At 39.6% G+C, this 18,105-nt stretch overlaps 1 protein-coding gene across 1 annotated transcript in view; it reads left to right on the forward strand.

The window, feature by feature from the left end:
• The first annotated feature begins 6,405 nt into the window (after nucleotides 1-6,405).
• slc6a3 (solute carrier family 6 member 3) overlaps nucleotides 6,406-18,105 on the forward strand; it is a 133,150-nt gene continuing 121,450 nt past the window's right edge. The window contains exons 1-3 of the mRNA XM_087987023.1: nucleotides 6,406-7,211; nucleotides 10,174-10,305; nucleotides 12,199-12,430. Coding sequence (XP_087843149.1) covers nucleotides 6,917-7,211; nucleotides 10,174-10,305; nucleotides 12,199-12,430 — 659 coding nt within the window. The 5' untranslated portion in view covers nucleotides 6,406-6,916. The remainder of the gene's footprint in view (nucleotides 7,212-10,173; nucleotides 10,306-12,198; nucleotides 12,431-18,105) is intronic.

Below are 18,105 nucleotides of genomic sequence, written 5' to 3' on the forward strand. Positions count from 1 at the left end.
AAAGTTGTCTCACTTCTTCACATTGAACTTTATCTGCCATCTATCAATCTACACTTCCAATATATTATGCCCTTTTGGACGTTCTACACTGCCCTTACAGTTTGCAATTTTTCCAAGTTGTGTGTCAACCACAGACTTTGAAATTGTTCACTGCACGCAAAGATCTAGATTGTTAACAATTATCAGGAAAGACAGACCCCTGAGGACCTATACTGCAAACTTTCTTTTAACCTTGAAAATATCCTTGAACGATTACTCTGTTCCTATCTTTCAGCCAGTCTTGTAACCCATATTGCTACTGTCCATAACTATATACCCTTATTTACAAGACTGTTGTGTGGCACTGTATGAAATGCCTTTTGGAATTTCAAGTACACCACATCAATGATTTTTCCCTCATCAACCTCTTCAAAAATCTCCAAGTTCTTTAGACCCATGAAATTCTCTAAACAATTCCATGCTGCTTCTGCTGCATCTGTCCACAATGTTCCATGTGACTATTAATTCAAAATTGATAAATTGTTTGAAAAAGTTAAGTTAGCCCAGTAATTACAAACAGGTCAGACCACTACCTTTACAACCTATTTTTTGAATAAAGGCATTTCTCCAGGCTGACCCCAAATCTGAGAAAAATTAAAAGATTATGACCAGTGCCTTCATAATTTTCACTCGATTCCTTTGATAGCCTTTAATGCATCTCATCCAGCTCCAGTGCCAAATCAACTGTAAATACTGAGTTAATCTAATAGTACCTCTTTATCAATCTTACTTCCTTCAAGCAACTATGCTTTCACCTCACTATGGCTTAGGCAACATCTGCCTCACATAAGACAGTTACACCATATTCATTTAACATCACAACTGTGCCTCTTGCCCCTCTGTGTAAATCCTTGTTCATTCTAACTTGCTCATTCTAAAAAGTGAACAATATATGAAATAACATGGCAGAATATGTACAATAGCAATGCTGAAAAAAGAAACAGCTACAGCACTAAAGAGGTAAACTTCTGTAACTTAAACAGTACTTTCATCTTCCATGACCTTTCTTTTAGGTCTGAAAGAAAGCTTGAATCTCATGTTTTATGACCACATCCCATAGTGTCCTACAGCCACTGAAGTACCATTAACTTGGATTTGCTTTTGGAATTTGTGATGTTAACTTGACGAGTTGTCAAACTACAGATAGTCCATTTTAATTACATTTTTTGAGGAATAAATATTGAACAGGGTCCTAATAAAGTCTACCTAATCCCTTTCAAGATGTACAAATATTCTGTTTAGTGCAATGAAATTTTTTACCACCACTTGAAAGGAAGATGGGGCTTTGGTGGTATCATCTTTCAGATTGAATATTAAACCAAAACAAACCTCCTCTGTGCTGAGTGTAAAACTGATTGTGTCCAACTTTGCAGTGGGAAGGCTTGAATGCACCACCATTTGACTTAGATGTGAGAATGCTGCAGCTCTTACTCATTGCAAACTTAATCATAACTCTAAATGTACAGAACAAGCAATTTCACCCTATTTTGAACCAATTATTGTACAAATAACTCAATTATACATAATCTTAATGTTCCAGACATTATCTGAAAACAATATTCTAGTGTGTGCAAACATCTACTTCATCTGACTTATAATTTAGGTTTTCTGGCCACAATTCACCCCTCAATTAATGCAAATATTTCTGACGATTTATCCAGGAGGAACCAAATAATTCATATGAAGATATTGTCCATAAAAAAGAAATATGTCCTCTATGTAGATTCAAGCAATGTGTACCACAACAGTCAATAGTCGACTGTGAGTGTTAATAAAATTTCGAGAGGCAGTTGGATTGCTTTGTTGGAATTTCCTTGTTTGTTTGAGTGTATCAGGCCAGAATGTTAGGATACAGAAATCTATCACTGCTTTTTTTAAGATGGGTGAAAGAGAAAAACCAGGGAATCACAGACCAGTTATCCTAATATCTGTGATCTTGAAGAAGTCTACAATCAAAGATTGATTAATTGAACATCTCAAGATGTTCAATTAAATCAGGGAGGACAGGCGTTGATTCATGACAGGAGAAAATGAGGACTACAGATGCTGGAGATCAAAGTCAAAAAGTGTGGCGCTAGAAAAGCACAGACGGTCAGGCAGCATCCCAGGAGCAGGAGAGTCGACATTTCTTCATCAGGAAGAGCTTATGCTCCAAACGTCGACTCTCCTGCTCCTTGGATGCTGCCTCAACGTCTGTGCTTTTCCAGCACTACACTTTTTGACATCCTTCATAAACACAAACACAATTAATGAATTTGTTATGAAGTTGTCAGCGACTAAAGGAGTGCGAAGCAAATAAAACATTAGACTTGAGCTTTACTCCTGAGTCCTAAGAGAGATTAAAGAAGCCATATGTTATCGTTAAACTGAAGGAATCAATGGACAGATACGACATCGAGGTTTGTTTAAAACTGTACAAATTCATGGTTAACCTTGAGTTCTCCCGGTTGGTTTCCCGTAGCCAACCACACTGTTTAAGGGACAATAAAATCTCAACAATTGTTTCCATTGCCAAATGAAAAAAAACTCGCTTCTAATTACTTTCAGAAAACGCAAAATTAACGAAACAAATTATGCAAATGGGCGGAATTCAGCAACTAAATGTTAGGCATTGTTTATGAGAAAAAAAAATGATGCGTTTACAAATCTCTAGTTACTGGATTGCATATGTCCATCCATCACTAGTCAGCAATCAACAGAGCCAAAACTGTGAAGTATAATTCGCAGTATTGTGGTCACGCAACATTATAGCTTTCACGGCTGGATACGAAAAGCACAAGGTAAAAATTCACGTGCTACTCTCAATGACGGGAGTTCTGGAACAACGTGAGAGTTTGTGGCTCAGCAGAAACTGCTTGAGCGATATCTTTATAACGGTGTTTTACAGAAGGAAAAAAACGAGATAGGGACAAGTGTGAACACAGTGTACCTGTATGAGTGATTTGGAGATGCCGGTGTTAAATTGGAATGTTCAAAGTTAAAAAATCACAAAACACCAGGTTATAGTTCAGGTTTTATAGATTCAAACTAGTGAACGATCAACATAGAACATAGAAGAATACAGCGCAGTACAGGCCCTTGGGCCCTCGATGTTGCGCCGATCCAAGCCCACCTAAACTACACTAACCCACTATCCTCCATATACCTATCCAATGCCCTCTTAAATGCCCATAAAGAGGGAGAGTCCACCACTGTTACTGGCAGGGCATTCCATGAACTAACGACTCGCTGAGTGAAGAACCTACCCCGAACATCAGTCCTATATCTACTCCCCCTTAATTTAAAGCTATGCCCCCTTGTAATACCCGACTCAATACGCGGGAAAAAGTTCATACTGTCGACCCTATCTAACCCCCTAATCATCTTGTAAAACATATGGAATCAACTCCTAGAGCGATGAAGAATATTCTCTGAACGCTACAAAACGCGGACTTTAGAGCATGTATTTCTTAATAAATTAACCCATGGTGAGCTGAATGGCTCTTTTCATTTGGATAAGGATTCTATAACTCTATTACTTGTCATTAATCACCTCTCACATCTATTACCACATACAGCACCCAAGTATCACTGCTCCTCCAATTCTGGTGGTCATGCATATTCCCTGACTGTAATCCCACTGCTGATATTTGTGTCTTCATCTGCTCAAGCCTTCATTCCTGGAATTTTTTTCTTAAGTCTGTTTATTTCCCCTCTCTTTTTTTCCCCCTGTAATTTGCTCCATAATACATGCTTCTTTGGCAGGTGCATGTGTGGAGTGAGCTGCCAGAGGAAGTGGTGGAGGCTAGTACAACTGCAACAGTTAAAAGGCATCTGGATGAGTATACAAATAGGAAGGGTTTGGAGGGATATGGGCCAGGTGTTGGCAGGTGGGACGAGACAAGGTTGGGATATGTGATCGGCATGGACGAGTTGGACCGAAGGATCTGTTTCGGTGCTGTGCATCTCTGTGACTTTTTTTAAAAAAGCTGTTTTACACACATGCCGTGACCACACGGATTAGTGTAGATAGTAAATTGTACCCATTATATGCATAATACAAGGGATAGTTGGTCTGAGACCACGCATCCAAAAACTCAATGCTCAATGCAAATAATGTGTCTCTATCCTAACTACTTTTCCAGCAGCGGATGTTAGTATCAGTTAATACATTACCAAAGGCACCGATTCTTCGATCACATACACAGTAACCTTCAATCCGTCCGGATGAGAAATGGAACTCTCAGAAGTTACTCTTCAAGCTTCCATCAAAGTTCAAGCATGTTCACAATATAGGGGCGCGTATAAAGCAAGATACATCTGAAAGACTGAAGTTGCCACTTGTCAGGCCTGTTTTGGAAAGAGGGGGAGAGAGAGATTTTGATGCCTTTCTGTTCCCGTCTTGCCACAGCCTCTGCTGACTGTGTGTCATTATTTTGCCAATGATTCTTACACAAACCGCTAAAGTCTGTCTGATTTCTGGAATATGAAGAATAGTTTGACCACAAAAAAAAATCCTCTACGCAAAACCTTCATAAAATGCGACTTTGAAAATGGCAGATTGTCGAGGGTTTAGACCGTTTAGATGTGGCCACGAATATTTCTCTGTCATTATTGCCAACCTCACAACACGGAATTCTAAGGCAGACCAATTAAGGCGGATTGAATATATATATAATAACTTTATTCACGTTACAATGTTCAAATATCCTCGCCGTTAGGTGTAATTTAAGGTGACTTTGTATTTGTAGTTTGTTGCGAACCACCTGACCCAAATAGGCAGTTTTGCGCCTGATAAAGGAGCAACACTCCGAAAGCTAGTGTTTTCAAACAGATTTGTTGGATTATAACCTGGTGTTTGATTTTTGACCTTGCTCAACCCAGTCCAACATCGGCACCTGCACATCAGAGTTCTTGGAAGGTGTATATTCAGATACTGTAGTTAATATCATTCGACAGAGGGCACGGTCGCACTGAGACAGAATGTACATACTAATTAATGGCTATTAATATGAACGAAAATGAGCGACAAGATCCTTTTGCTTCAAGCGATATTATAAGTGCGTTTGAGGTTGGTGTTTACTGAACTGTCAAAAACAACAAAACTTTCCGTTTTTAAAATTAATCAGATTTGAAACAAAAAGGATAGACAACTTTGGTGCGTATTTCCCGCGCCTACTTTTCGATGCATTGAAAGGCTTAAACATGTTAAAACTTCAAAAGAGACTCATGACTTATTATCCATGATATAACTTTTTTTCCTGAAACGTACTCCAAATTGGGATCCTAAATGGAGAAAAGTATCGTTAAAATGTGTATTGGCCATTGATTAAAAAAAGTTGAAAATTAAGGTTGAAAATATGAAAAAAAATTATTATAAACGATATCTCCTTTCATAAATTCCAGATGTTTTTGAGATGTGTAGGCTTATTTTTTTCTTCTCCACAGTGAATTGTTCTGAGTTATTCCTTCCCTTACTGACTTCCAATGCCCGCAGCATTTTGAGATTTTTAAAGCTATATTTCAATCCTGGGTTGCAAGTTAAAATGAGATTAAATAATACTTCTCATTTACAAAGCCAATAGGAAGAGACAAATAACGGAGAACACAAGCGTTTGAATTCCTACCTGTCAGTCCCGACGCATGATCAGGAAATGCTCGACTATACACTCTCAGTAAAGGAAGGAATGGACTTGGGTCAAACGCTGTGCTGCAGAAACCATTAAAAGCGCTGGATTTCTTCCGATTCTTGAGTGTCTGATTGAGAGTCCAGCCCCTCCCGATCAACAGACCATTCAAATCGGGCTCTCGCTCTCCGACGGTATCATTTGTGGCTCTTCAGGGCGACCCTGCGAATCTGAAAGCAGCGCCGGGAGATTTGGGATTCTCATTGCCCTCAGTGTACCCGCTCGCAGCCTGTCTCCAGCCCAGAAGGGGAATCCCTCCTTCCCGGTTTCTGACAACTCTCGTGTGTTCACCGAAGATCAAACAGAAATTGCAGTAGGTGTGACCAGTCTTGTATTGCTGAACAGGTAACGCTGATGGTATTTTTTTTAAGTAGTTCTATATTTCCCGTAGTTAAATTCAGAAAGGAGAAAGTGGCCAGTCAACTAAAAGTGTTGGCGTAATACAGTGACCAGGAGTTTTACCTTGATGATTTAACGTTTTTTAAAAGAAACAGCAAACGCTGGAATAACATATGCTGAACGGGATGATGGCTATATCGATTTAAAAAAACTGTCTGTGGGGTAAGAAGGTATTTATTTCATGTGGTAAACATTTTTATCGTGTGTAATAATAGTGAGCTTGCCATTCTCTGTCGTTTGTAAGTGGCAGGATTCTGGATACTGTAAAAATAAACAAACCCGCTGAAGTCAGCACTGGTTGGAAATAACTTTATTTTTGAGGTATAATTATTACGACATTGATGCCACAACCTTGCTCTAAAACAGATGGAAGGCAACAGGTTTAGCGAATAAAACTGCTCACCCTTTCGATAATTGAGTTAATCTAAAATACAGAAATGCAGTCTAGATTCACCGTGGCATCAACGCAGATGGTTATCCGTGTCCAATCCAGAAACGAACTGATCTTTGTCTATCGTTTAGAGACTACAGAACGAATAATCGAATGCCACACCAATGCACTCATGGTCACCATCTCATGTCTAGGGTTCATCTTATTCGTTATTGGTTGATCTGTTGGATTTTTGTTTTGTTTTATCGACTGGAGAGGTTTATTTTGTAGTGACTGAGTGTTCTCCTGTTCTTGAGGGTTGACTCGGTGACACTGGGACATTTGTTGTTACCAGGGCCGCTCAGAGGACCAGCCGAGCCGAGCCGAATCGAGTCGCGTTCGTGAGGGGGGCTTGGCGGGTTTGAAGAGCGCACGGCTTCCCATGATCAAAGGCAAACTCCCCAGCTTGATGTCTTCAGTCGTGGCTCCAGTCCAAGAGTTCAACAGGATGGAGGCGAAGAAAGTGGAGCTGATTCTGGTAAAGGAACAGAATGGCGTTCAGTTCACCAATTCCGCTCTGCTCAGCTCTTCCCAACTTCCTGGAGAAGGGGAGGGCGAGCCCGCGAACAGGGAGACCTGGGCCAAGAAGATCGATTTCTTGCTCTCGGTTGTTGGTTTTGCCGTGGACCTGGCCAATGTCTGGAGGTTCCCTTATCTTTGTTATCGCAACGGTGGAGGTAGGAGCGCCCAGTTCAGCATCAGTGACTCTTGCTGCATTTCCCTTTCTCTGTCGAGTTGGAAGGGGGGGGGAGAGGGGAGTGGGAATGGTATCCTATTCTTTCCTAATTCCCCTCAGCAAACATGCATCAGCCGTGTTAGCAATCTGCCAGACTGTGTGTTTTGACTCCACGTTGAGTGGATTGCAGTGATAAAGATCATTTGTTAGTTTTGCTCTTTAATCCCCAGCGGTTAAGTTATATAAAAAAATAAACAGCGCACGCCGCGCATTCGTTTCCCGCTTGGTCTGAGCATTCCCCGATGCACTCAATTCATAGATTAAATTATTAATTGCAAACATGTAACTCATAGACAGAAGAAATAATGGCAAAGCCTTTTTTTGCAGCTCAAGTTAGTGAATGAATATGGTGAAAGCAAGCTAACTATTGTTATAAAGTGGAGATTGACCCCCCCGAACTAAAACCAAACACTCAAAGCGGAGTGCATCGCCCGATAATCCGTGAAAAGTGATGTACCCTCTTTTTCAGCAACTTCTAGTGGTTAAATAAAATAAATCCCTGACACTCACTTTAAAATCAACAAGTAACAATTTATTTATCTAACTCTAACAGTCAACAAATTAACTAAACTATTAACAAACTGAGTAAAACCTGTCTAACAATTAACTACTCCTCAATAAAGCAACGTTAAAAATCACACAACACCAGGTTATAGTCCAGCAGGTTTATTTGGAAGCACTAGCTTTCAGAGTGCTGCTCCTTCTGGTACTGGTTGTGGAGCAGGATCATAAGACACAGAATTTATAGTAAAAGATCAGTGTAATGCAGCTGAAATGATATGCCTGTATTGAACAAACCTAGATTAAGTCTTTCACCTTGTCACCACAAGGGGACACCATCCACCATCTACGCGGCAGGTAATCAGGTGACCCGGCCTACGTCTCTCTCATACATGCAGGCAAGAATGCCCCGAGGCATGGTACATTGGCAGACCAAGCAAATGCTACAACAACGGATGAATGAACAACATGCAACTATCACCAGGCTGGAGTGTTCCCTCCCAGTCAGGGAACACTTCAGCGGTCACGGACATTCAGCCTCTGACCTTCAGGTGCCCATCCTCCAAGGCGGACTTCGGAACACACTGCAGAGTCACTGAGTCGAGGCTGATAGCAAAGTCTGGTACCCATGGGGATGGCCTCAATCAGGACTTTGGGTTTATGTCACACTACAGGTGACCCCACTGCATTACACTCTCTCACTCTCACACACACATGCACATGTGCACACACACTCTCCTACATATGCTCACGCAGACCCTCTCTCATACACAAGCTCTCTCTCATACACGCACACATACACCTACACACGCACCCTCTCACAGGCTTATACCCCAACACATTCGCACACATACTTTACAAAACTTGCACACATGCAAGCACGCACTCTCTCACATGCACTCACGCACACACTCACTCTGTCTCTCCTGCACAAACACACATAAAAATAAGTTTATGGGGTGAATTAATATTTGCAGATACATTCTATTTTGCTCAAAAATACACAACATACAGTCAACCCATGTAATATTTTGTAAATTCCACTTTAGAAATAGAACCAGTCTAACTCAAGATTGGGATACAGATAGACTTTAACCTCACACGTTTAATGCATTGTCTGAGCTGAGATAGCACCTTTTGTTATAAAACCTCAAGTTATCTTGAGAATGTGACTTAAAAGAAGTTCTGAGATTTGCACATTAAAGAACTGAACCTAGCAAACCAATTCTAAAAGATGAAAGACTTAACCTAAGTTTGTTTAATAGAATATTTCAGCTGCATGAGACTGTAATTTTTTGCTATAAATTCTGTGTCTTATGATCCCACTTCACAACCACCTGATGAAGAAGCAGTGCTTCAAAAGCCAGTGCCTCCAAATAAATCATTGGACTATAACCCGGTGTTGTGATTTTTAATTAGGTCTACCCCAGTCCAACACCAGTTCTTCCAAGTCATGAACAAAACAAGATTCTAATGGTATGCTGTTCCAATAAATACAAGTCCCACTCATTTAATAAAAATAGAATTTAGTCTTTCAAAATTATAGCCAGGTTACCTGCCTTTCAGAATGTTCTGTGCATCCTCCGTTGATTCTTCTGTCAAGAATGTCTTCTCCGTCATTGGTACTGTTGTTATTTAGGTAGTGTTTTCTCTAAGACATAGATCAAGCTGTGAGAGTCAGCATTTCTCTCTTGAGAGCTGAGGGTTGTTAGCTCTGGCAGATAGCGGCTAGCTCTGTGGTCGCTGTCCAACTGCCTCCTTCTTTTATACCTTTTGTTGACTTATATCCAATTTCTAATAATTGGATTAATCCTATGTTGTCAAACCATTAGATTTAAATTTAATAGGTTTTTGGTTTCGAAGGGCCTGGTTCAAATTGATTGGCTAAATTCAAAAGAATGATGTCTTGGGAAAAACTACTGCTTGGCCTTCTAACTGTATGCTGAAAATGTGTTGCTGGAAAAGCGCAGCAGGTCAGGCAGCATCCAAGGAGCAGGAGCATCGACGTTTCGGGCATAAGCCCTTCTCCTACTAACTGTATGGCCTTTTGATACAAATGTTTCAGTTCAGGCTCTCTATATACTTGCAAACTTTCAAGCTGCTCACAGATATTCATTTTAAATCTCTAAGCGCTGAAAAAAAATCTTTTAAAGGGACAATGCAATGCTTTCCCCATTTTATAATTTTACAATTTTACCAACACCAACTTCTAACTTCCTGCCTCCCAATTTACAATTACTCTATTCAACGTTGCAACACGCTTCTTGTCCTCTGTAGCTGCTCTCTGTTTGCAATGCAGTTCCTAATCGAGGGCGAGATTCCAAGGGCAATCTAAGTGTACATCTACAACTCAAGTGTTCTCGCTCATGCTGAATGCTAAAAACTGTTTTGATTTTCTGCAGGGGCATTTCTTGTTCCTTACCTGTTCTTTATGTTCATTGCTGGAATGCCACTATTTTACATGGAATTGGCACTGGGACAGTTCAACAGGGAAGGGGCTGCAGGAGTTTGGAAGATCTGCCCCATATTTAAAGGTAAGCGGCTGTTTTGCATTCATTAATCGGGCCTCTAAAATGAATGGAGTTCATATCAGTTAGGATTTCCTCTCTTGATCACTTCTTAAACAAAAAATAAAGAACTGTGGAATGTGGAAAAATCCTGAAACTAAAGCAGTAAGTATGGAGAAACTGGAGAAGTCTGGCAGCGTCTGTGGAGAGAAACCAGAGTTAATGTTTCAGGTCAAGAGACCCTTCTTCAGGACTGATTTGTAATTAGGAAAGGTGGTATACAGTAGATGCATATCACCATATATGAGCAGTTTCTGTTTTTGTCCCCCACTTCTTATTGCACGTGTCAGAAAATGCAGATGTGACTGCCATTAAGAAAATCTATGGCTTCTCCCAGGAAGCAGCCTTTCCGTACTCTGATCAGATGAGCAATGTTGCTTGGTTTACTGGCAACATAGTTTACCATGAAAAGAGTGAAGAATGCAGAAAAAATAAAATTATAGTGTTCCATTTTTGCCAGGTTTTTGCTGTGCTATTATTACTGATCCAGTTCTTACACTAAAGACCTATTATGTCTTGCGAAAGTTTCAGGCCTATACCATTAAAGCAGAATATTTCTTGATGCTCATTTCAATTTCAGCAGGTGATAGATAACCTGAGAACTTTCAATGCTGAAGCTCATACATTGTTAATATTGCCCTCATTCGTGTTATAGCCTTTTTTTTAAGCTTTAATGTTTAAAACAAAATGCAGATTTTTTTTTTCAGGGCTTTCAGTTAACAAGTGAGACAGCGTATCTCTAAAAATATCACCTACCTTTTGCTTTAGGATTTTTGTGGGTCTGTTGCGATGAATATCATATACAAATATCCATGTGATGAAGTTTATCAGAAAGCATTGAAATCGAACTCAAAATGCCTCATTGTAACTCTGGTGCTGGTCCAATATAGTTTACTTAAAATTAAAATGATTTTTAAAAATATTGTATTTGTAAATTATTTTCCATTGTCTGTGTATATAATTATGTCTAAATATAAGTTAGACATCAAGGATCGACATTCTGTTAAGAAATCCCATACATAGTATCTTTAGATTTAAATGCTACATGGAAGGAGACATAGAACATCCTAATTTAACACTACTTAATAAAAAACATTTACCACAGCTAGTTTTATCTTCAAATTTTCTTCTGTGATATTGACTCAGCATAGAAAAATATGACAAATTGAAAAAAAAATTCACTATTTCCCTGAGCCAAAGGGAAGGCTTTTCTGAGATGTTATGCAATTTGAGTAATATTCTTGTAGTAATAGAAATGATGTGACTGATGTGCCTTATAACAGCCACAATACAAATCATTTGCTCATGCATGCCCTATCAGTACATCTCTGAAGCAATATCAACTGAAGTAACACAAGTTTATTGATATGTGATAACACACATAATAGTGGCTAATGATATTTTTAGTAATCATATCTTTTTCTGATAAGCTTGCAGCAATGCTTTTCTGTTTGTTAATTCTCTGGTCTATGTCATTATTCATGAAGAATACTAGCAGTCATTATCTGCAATACAGTAATTAGTTGCTACTGGCAATGCACAGACTTCAAGTGGAATAAAATCATCGTAAAATTGACAGCATAGATAGTTTTAAATATATGCTGGTGTGATTTCATGACATCAATCTAACTCAGCCATCAGTTACTACTTATAGAATACTTGCAAAATTTGTGATGTTTGATATTTTCGATTCGTTTACAGCCTTGTAATCCACTCTGTTCCATGTTATCAACTTTTGGAGTCCCCTTTATCTACAGTACAAAGAACAGTATTATCATAATTTTATTTTTATTGGAAAGATTCTTGATTCTACTTTTAAAATAACAATATCAAACATTGATTCTCTGTTGTTTATCTTAGGTGTTGGCTTCACAGTTATCCTGATTGCAATGTATGTTGGTTTCTATTACAATGTAATCATCGCCTGGGCGCTCTATTATCTATATGCGTCTTTTACCGTGGAACTACCTTGGATCCATTGCAACAATAGTTGGAATAGCCCCAATTGTTCTGACTTCAACAACTTTATACAGCAAAATACATCCACAAAGTATTATGAGTACAAATCCAATCCTGCTGCTGAATACTATGAGTAAGTAGAAGAGTGTATTGATCTAGTTCCTGAGATTAGGTGCTGTCTTTTATACCATTACCATTACCTGAAGGTAACTTCTCCTTTGTTGTGATGTTGGGTGTGTTGGAAGTGCTGCTTGGGTTATTGTGCAGCAGCTCCCTGTTCTGACACTCGGCTTGTGTAGTCAGTTGAGACATGGTGAAACACAGAGGAGGCAGATGCTTCAGAGATAGAGGAAGCTGATTTTGTTAAAACAAGCAAAATTGAAAATATGTTCAATAACTGAAAAAGAAAATAAATATTTCAAAAACCCCCAATGTTATGGATCAAGCAAAGTGAGATTTATCTGACAGCTAACTAGCACCCCAGTTAACCCTTGCAGTCCCAACTTGGTACTGTGGGTTTAAAATCCCCAGTTATAAAATTGTTGTTTCCCCTTATCTCCTGCCAAAACTGAATTTGATTACTGAGCTGTTGTTCCTCTTGGGGCTGGATGAGATGGGAATAGTTCTCCGATAAAATGAATGTGTTCCGATAGTTTTGAATGTCCAGTATTTCTCTTGGATGAATGCAGGTTATAGTTTTCCTGGTAGTGTAAGGCCTTCACAATAAAAGACAAACAGGATTGCATGTAGCACAGTGGTGTGAAATGTTCCGTATCTCTGTGTTTGAGCAAATGATTAAAAGTTGAATGGTTTTGTAATTTTGTAGGCTCCAGAATGCCTCAGTTGGTTGCTCTGCAAGCTGGTGTTCAATGACTTTTAGCGGAGGCATTTTTGTGGGGGTCTTCAATTAGCTCTACAAGCTAAACCCCTGATCCAGCCAGCTGCCCCAGGCTTGCATACTGCCTAGTCTGTCTCAGACCAGCGAGCTCAGAGACTCTCAGTTCAATATGAATTCCACAAACTCATGTAATCCAGGGTATCTGATGGGGATTTTTGCCCCACCTCACAGTTGGCATTAGTAAGGTTGCAGATTCGTCCACTTTGGAATTTTATTAAAGGACAAGTTTGGTAATGAATGTTCAGATATGAAAACAAATCAATGATTCTAACTTGCCCATCAAACTATTTTCATTATTTTATTCAGATACTTGAAAACTTTAAAAGTTCTTACTGTATGTTGTTATGGACCAGATCAAACCCCCTCAAAATATATTAAGGTAGCCTAGACCCTAACATTTTCTAATTTTAAAGGTAAGAGTCAGGCATTGTGTTCCAGGTACAGTTCGATTGGTCAAACTACTCAAATTTAAGCAAACACACTTTATTTTTACACTACAGTTAAAATACAAGCAAAATAAAACTAAAAGGAAAAAAAAATGGCTTAATTGTAACTCTGTCAAAATGCTTAACAAAATAATTAAAGAAAATTGATAACAATTTTGCTGGGGCTCCTTCATGCCAAATACTGCCTTGATGTCAAAGGCAGTTATTTTCACCCCACCTATGTTTTGCCTATTACTGGTGTAATAAGGTCAGCAGCTGAATGGCCCTGATAAAAGACAACCTAAGCACCAGTGAGTAGGTTATAGCTAAGCAAGTGCACTTGAGAGCACTTCCGTCATTTTACTGTTGATAGAGAGTAAACTTGAAGGGTTGGCAATTGACCAATGTTGGAATTATTTTGTTTTTAATGGAAAGGATGTATCACATAATTATTCATATGGGAAGGTAAATATCAGTGTTGTAGTCCTATTAGAACAGCTTGGCTGAAGGAGCAGCTAGTTATGAAGCACAAATCTTCCACACTGTCGCTTGAATGGTTTCAGAAACAACACTACCATGTGCAGGAGTCAACAAATGACAGCAACATCTTGATATAATGAGGAGTGAATTGAATTGATTGAAGATCTGCATCTGTGGTGCGATGGACCTCTGATGAAACTGCAATGAATCACTCACTTGGCACTTTTGGCTGAAGGTGGATGCAATGTCTCAGCCTTGTCTTTTGAAATGAAATGCTGCACTCCCCATCCTTGAGGCTGGGGTATTTGTAGAGCCCCCATCTCTTCCAGTTGTTTGGTTAATTATCCACCACCATTTATGACTGAATATGACAAGACTACCAAACTTAGATCTGATTTGTTGGCTGTATGAAACAAACAAAGTGTAAATTAAGCAACAGATTCTGGAAAGTCACAACTCATGGCATATCTGTTAAGCTGCTGATTGATGTTCCACGTTAGTACTCATTGTTTTTCCAGTAAGGTCCAGTCCCTGTTACTTACCAGTGGAAAAATCAAGAGTTGTGATTGGTGTAATTTTTCCAGTTGTATAATAGAGAGTTTCCAATAGATTGGCATTAAGCGGTTTCCAAAGTAATAATTCAGCTTCATTAGCTTCAGGTGTCATGTGACACTATTCACCATGACAGAGAGAACTGATTAACTCCTCACTAAAACTTAAGTTTGATCTTTCATTTATGGGGAAAGACTTTCCCTCCATAGCGTCAATTGGGTGGAGAAGTAGAGAACAAGAAAAAAAATTTAGGGAAAATTGTTTGCCATTGCTTGACTGTCCCAAACTAACTCCCCCTCACTGTTAACCAGTGGCAATACTTTGGCTTTGTCAATATGAGATGGAATTGGTACATTAGTAAGAAATGTTCTTGGATTGCATGATACAGAATCCATATCGGTGGAGGTAAGTAATAGAACATAAAACATAGAACAGTACAGCACAGTACAGGCCCTTCAGCCATCGATGTTATCCTGGCCATCTATCCTACTCTGGGATCAGACTAACCTACATACCCTTCATTGGACTATCATCCATGTGCCTATCTGAAAGTCGCTTAAATGTCCCTAATATATCTGACTCTACTATCATTGCTGGCAGTGCATTCCACACACCCACCACTCTTTGTGTAAAGCACCTACCTCTGACATCTCCCCTAAAATTACTGTAAAATTATGCCACTTTGTGATAGATATTTCCACCCTAGGAAAAATGTCCCTGGCTATTCACTCTAGAGGTGTTGAGAGGATATGCCTCTCAACACCTCTATCAAGTCACCTGTCATCCTTCTTTACTGCAATGAGGAAAGGCCTAGCTCCCTCAACCTTTTTTCATAAGACCTGCCCTCCAGTCCAGACAGCATCCTGGTAAATCTCCTCTGCACCCTCTCTATAGCTTCCACATCCTTCCTATAATGAGTCGATCAGAACCGAACACAATATTCCAAGTGTGGTCTAACCAGGGCTCTATAGAGCTGCAGCATAACCTTGCAGTTCTTAAACTCAATCCCCCTGCTAATGAAAGCCAACACGCCACACACCTTAACAACCCTATCAACTTGGTGGCAACTTTGAGGGATCTATGCACATGGACCCTAAGATCCCTCTGTTCTTCCACACTGTCAAGAATCCTGCCTTTAACCCTATATTCTGCATTCAAATTTATCCTTCCAAAATGAAAGACTTCACACTTTTCCAGGTTGAACTCCATCTGCCATTTATCAGCCCAGTTCTGCATCCTGTCAATGTCCTGTTGCAACCTACAACAGCTTTCCACACTATCTACAACTCCACCAACCTTTGTGTAATTGGCAAACTTACTAACCCAGCCTTGCACTTCCTCATTCAAGTCATTTATAAAAATCACAAAGAGCAGAGGTGCCAGAGCCAATCCCTGTGGAACAACACTCGTCACTGAACTCCAGGCTGAATACCTTCCATCAGCCACCACCCTCTGTCTTCTATGGGCCAGCCAATTCTATATCCCAGAGTTGAGAATGTGTTGCTGGAAAAGCACAGCAGGTCAGGCAGCATCTGAGGAGCAGGAGAATCAACATTTCAGACAAAGGCCCTTCATCAGGAATGAGGCTTGAGAGGTCCAAACAGCCAGATTTCTCTGCATCCCATGCTTCCTCACTTTCTGAATGAGCCTACCATGGGGAACATTATCAAATGCCTTGCGAAAATCCAAGTAATAACAAGGGGACAAAGACACTGGTGGGAATAGTATATAGGTCCAGTAATATTAGCTGTTTTGTAAGACAGAGGAGAAGTCAGCAGAAAATGAGAGCATGTAAAAAAGGCAGTACATTACTTAACGGTAACTTTAATCTTCATGCAAATTTGAAAATCAAATTGGCAGAGACAGCCTGAAGGAAGAAATCATAGAATGTATTCACGATAATTTCCTAGAACAGCGTGTTGTGCATCCAGTTAGGGCTCAGGCTAGCTTGGATCTGGTAATGTGTAATGAGGCAGGTCTAGTAAGTGATCTCAGAGTAAAAAATCCCCATAAAAATACTGACTGTAACCTGTTAGAATTTAACATTAAGTTTGAGAGTAAGAAACTGGAAACAGCTGTGCTAAATTTAAATAAGGATAATTACATTGGCTTGACGGCAGAGTTGGCTGGAGTGGGAAAGGAGTTCAGCAGAAAGATGGTTGATGAACAATGGTAGACATTTTACAGAAAGTTCATGTCTTGCAGCAAAAATATATCTGAGTAAGAAAATGGGATTCTAAGAAAGGGAATTACCTAACCATGGTTAGCCAAGGAAGTTAAAGACGGTGTCAAATTAAAATTAAAACCATATAATGTGGTAAAGATTGGTGGTAAATCAGAACATATAGGAAAGTTATTCAAGTCTACAAAAGATCAAAGAACGAGAGTTGAAACATAGGGAGAGGCTGAATAGGCTGGGGCTGTTTTCCCTGGAGCATCGGAGGCTGAGGGGTGACCTTATAGAGGTTTACAAAATTATGAGGGGCATGGATTGGATAAATAGATAAAGTCTTTTCCCTGGTATCGGGGAGTCCAGAACTAGAGGGCATAGACTTTGGGTGCAAGGGGAAAGATATAAAAGGGACCTAAGGGACAACTTTTTCACGCAGAGGGTGGTAAGTGTATGGAATGAGTTGCCAGAGGAAGTGGTGGAGGCTGGTACAATTGCAACATATAAAAGGCATTTGGATGGGTATATGAATAGGAAGGGTTTGGAGGGATATTGCCCGGGTGCTGGCAGGTGGGACTAGATTGGGTTGGGATATCTGGTTGGCACGGACAAGTTGGACCGAAGGGTCTATTTCCATGCTGTACATCTCTATGACTCTATGGCTGCTAATCTTGTCTGATGTTGATAGCATATATCTTCCATGTCCTAGTCTGCTTTCACTTTCTGAGCTAATTTTATCACAATCCAGAGGAAAATGTGGTGCCAAATACATCTTCAGGACTGTTTCTCATATCTGCTGATTCTTTATAGCCAAAAGATAAATATAATTCATTCAGATTACAACATACCCTTTAATGTTTCAGTCTTGCATTTGTTACTTGTGAAGAGATCTCTAGCTTCATCAAATTCTGGTATTGTACTTCCCAATATTTATCAGTCCATTTTTTTAATGACAATCCCTAAGCTCTGACACTCTCTCCAAGAACATATCTACCTCTTTCTTCTCCTTTTTAAGGTATTGCTTAAAATTAATTTCCTTGATCAACTGGAATAATATATCCCCTTACACGTTTTGTTTGATGTTTACTCTTGTGAGCATGTTGGGAAATAGTACAACATTACAGACGGTTTTAACAGCAGACAGATGTTGGGAATTGCAGCCTTTAGTAACTAATAGTGCAAGTTATATTAATTGCATTGTTTTGCAGGGCTGTAAACATCATTTGCAATCTGCCAAGATGATGAGAACAGTCATCGACTTGATGGCCTCCTATACTGCCTTC

Source organism: Chiloscyllium plagiosum, unplaced genomic scaffold, assembly GCF_037043375.1.
Source record: "Chiloscyllium plagiosum isolate Xiang-an unplaced genomic scaffold, Cpla_swu_hap1 HiC_scaffold_5, whole genome shotgun sequence".
NCBI classification, from domain to species: domain Eukaryota; kingdom Metazoa; phylum Chordata; class Chondrichthyes; order Orectolobiformes; family Hemiscylliidae; genus Chiloscyllium; species Chiloscyllium plagiosum.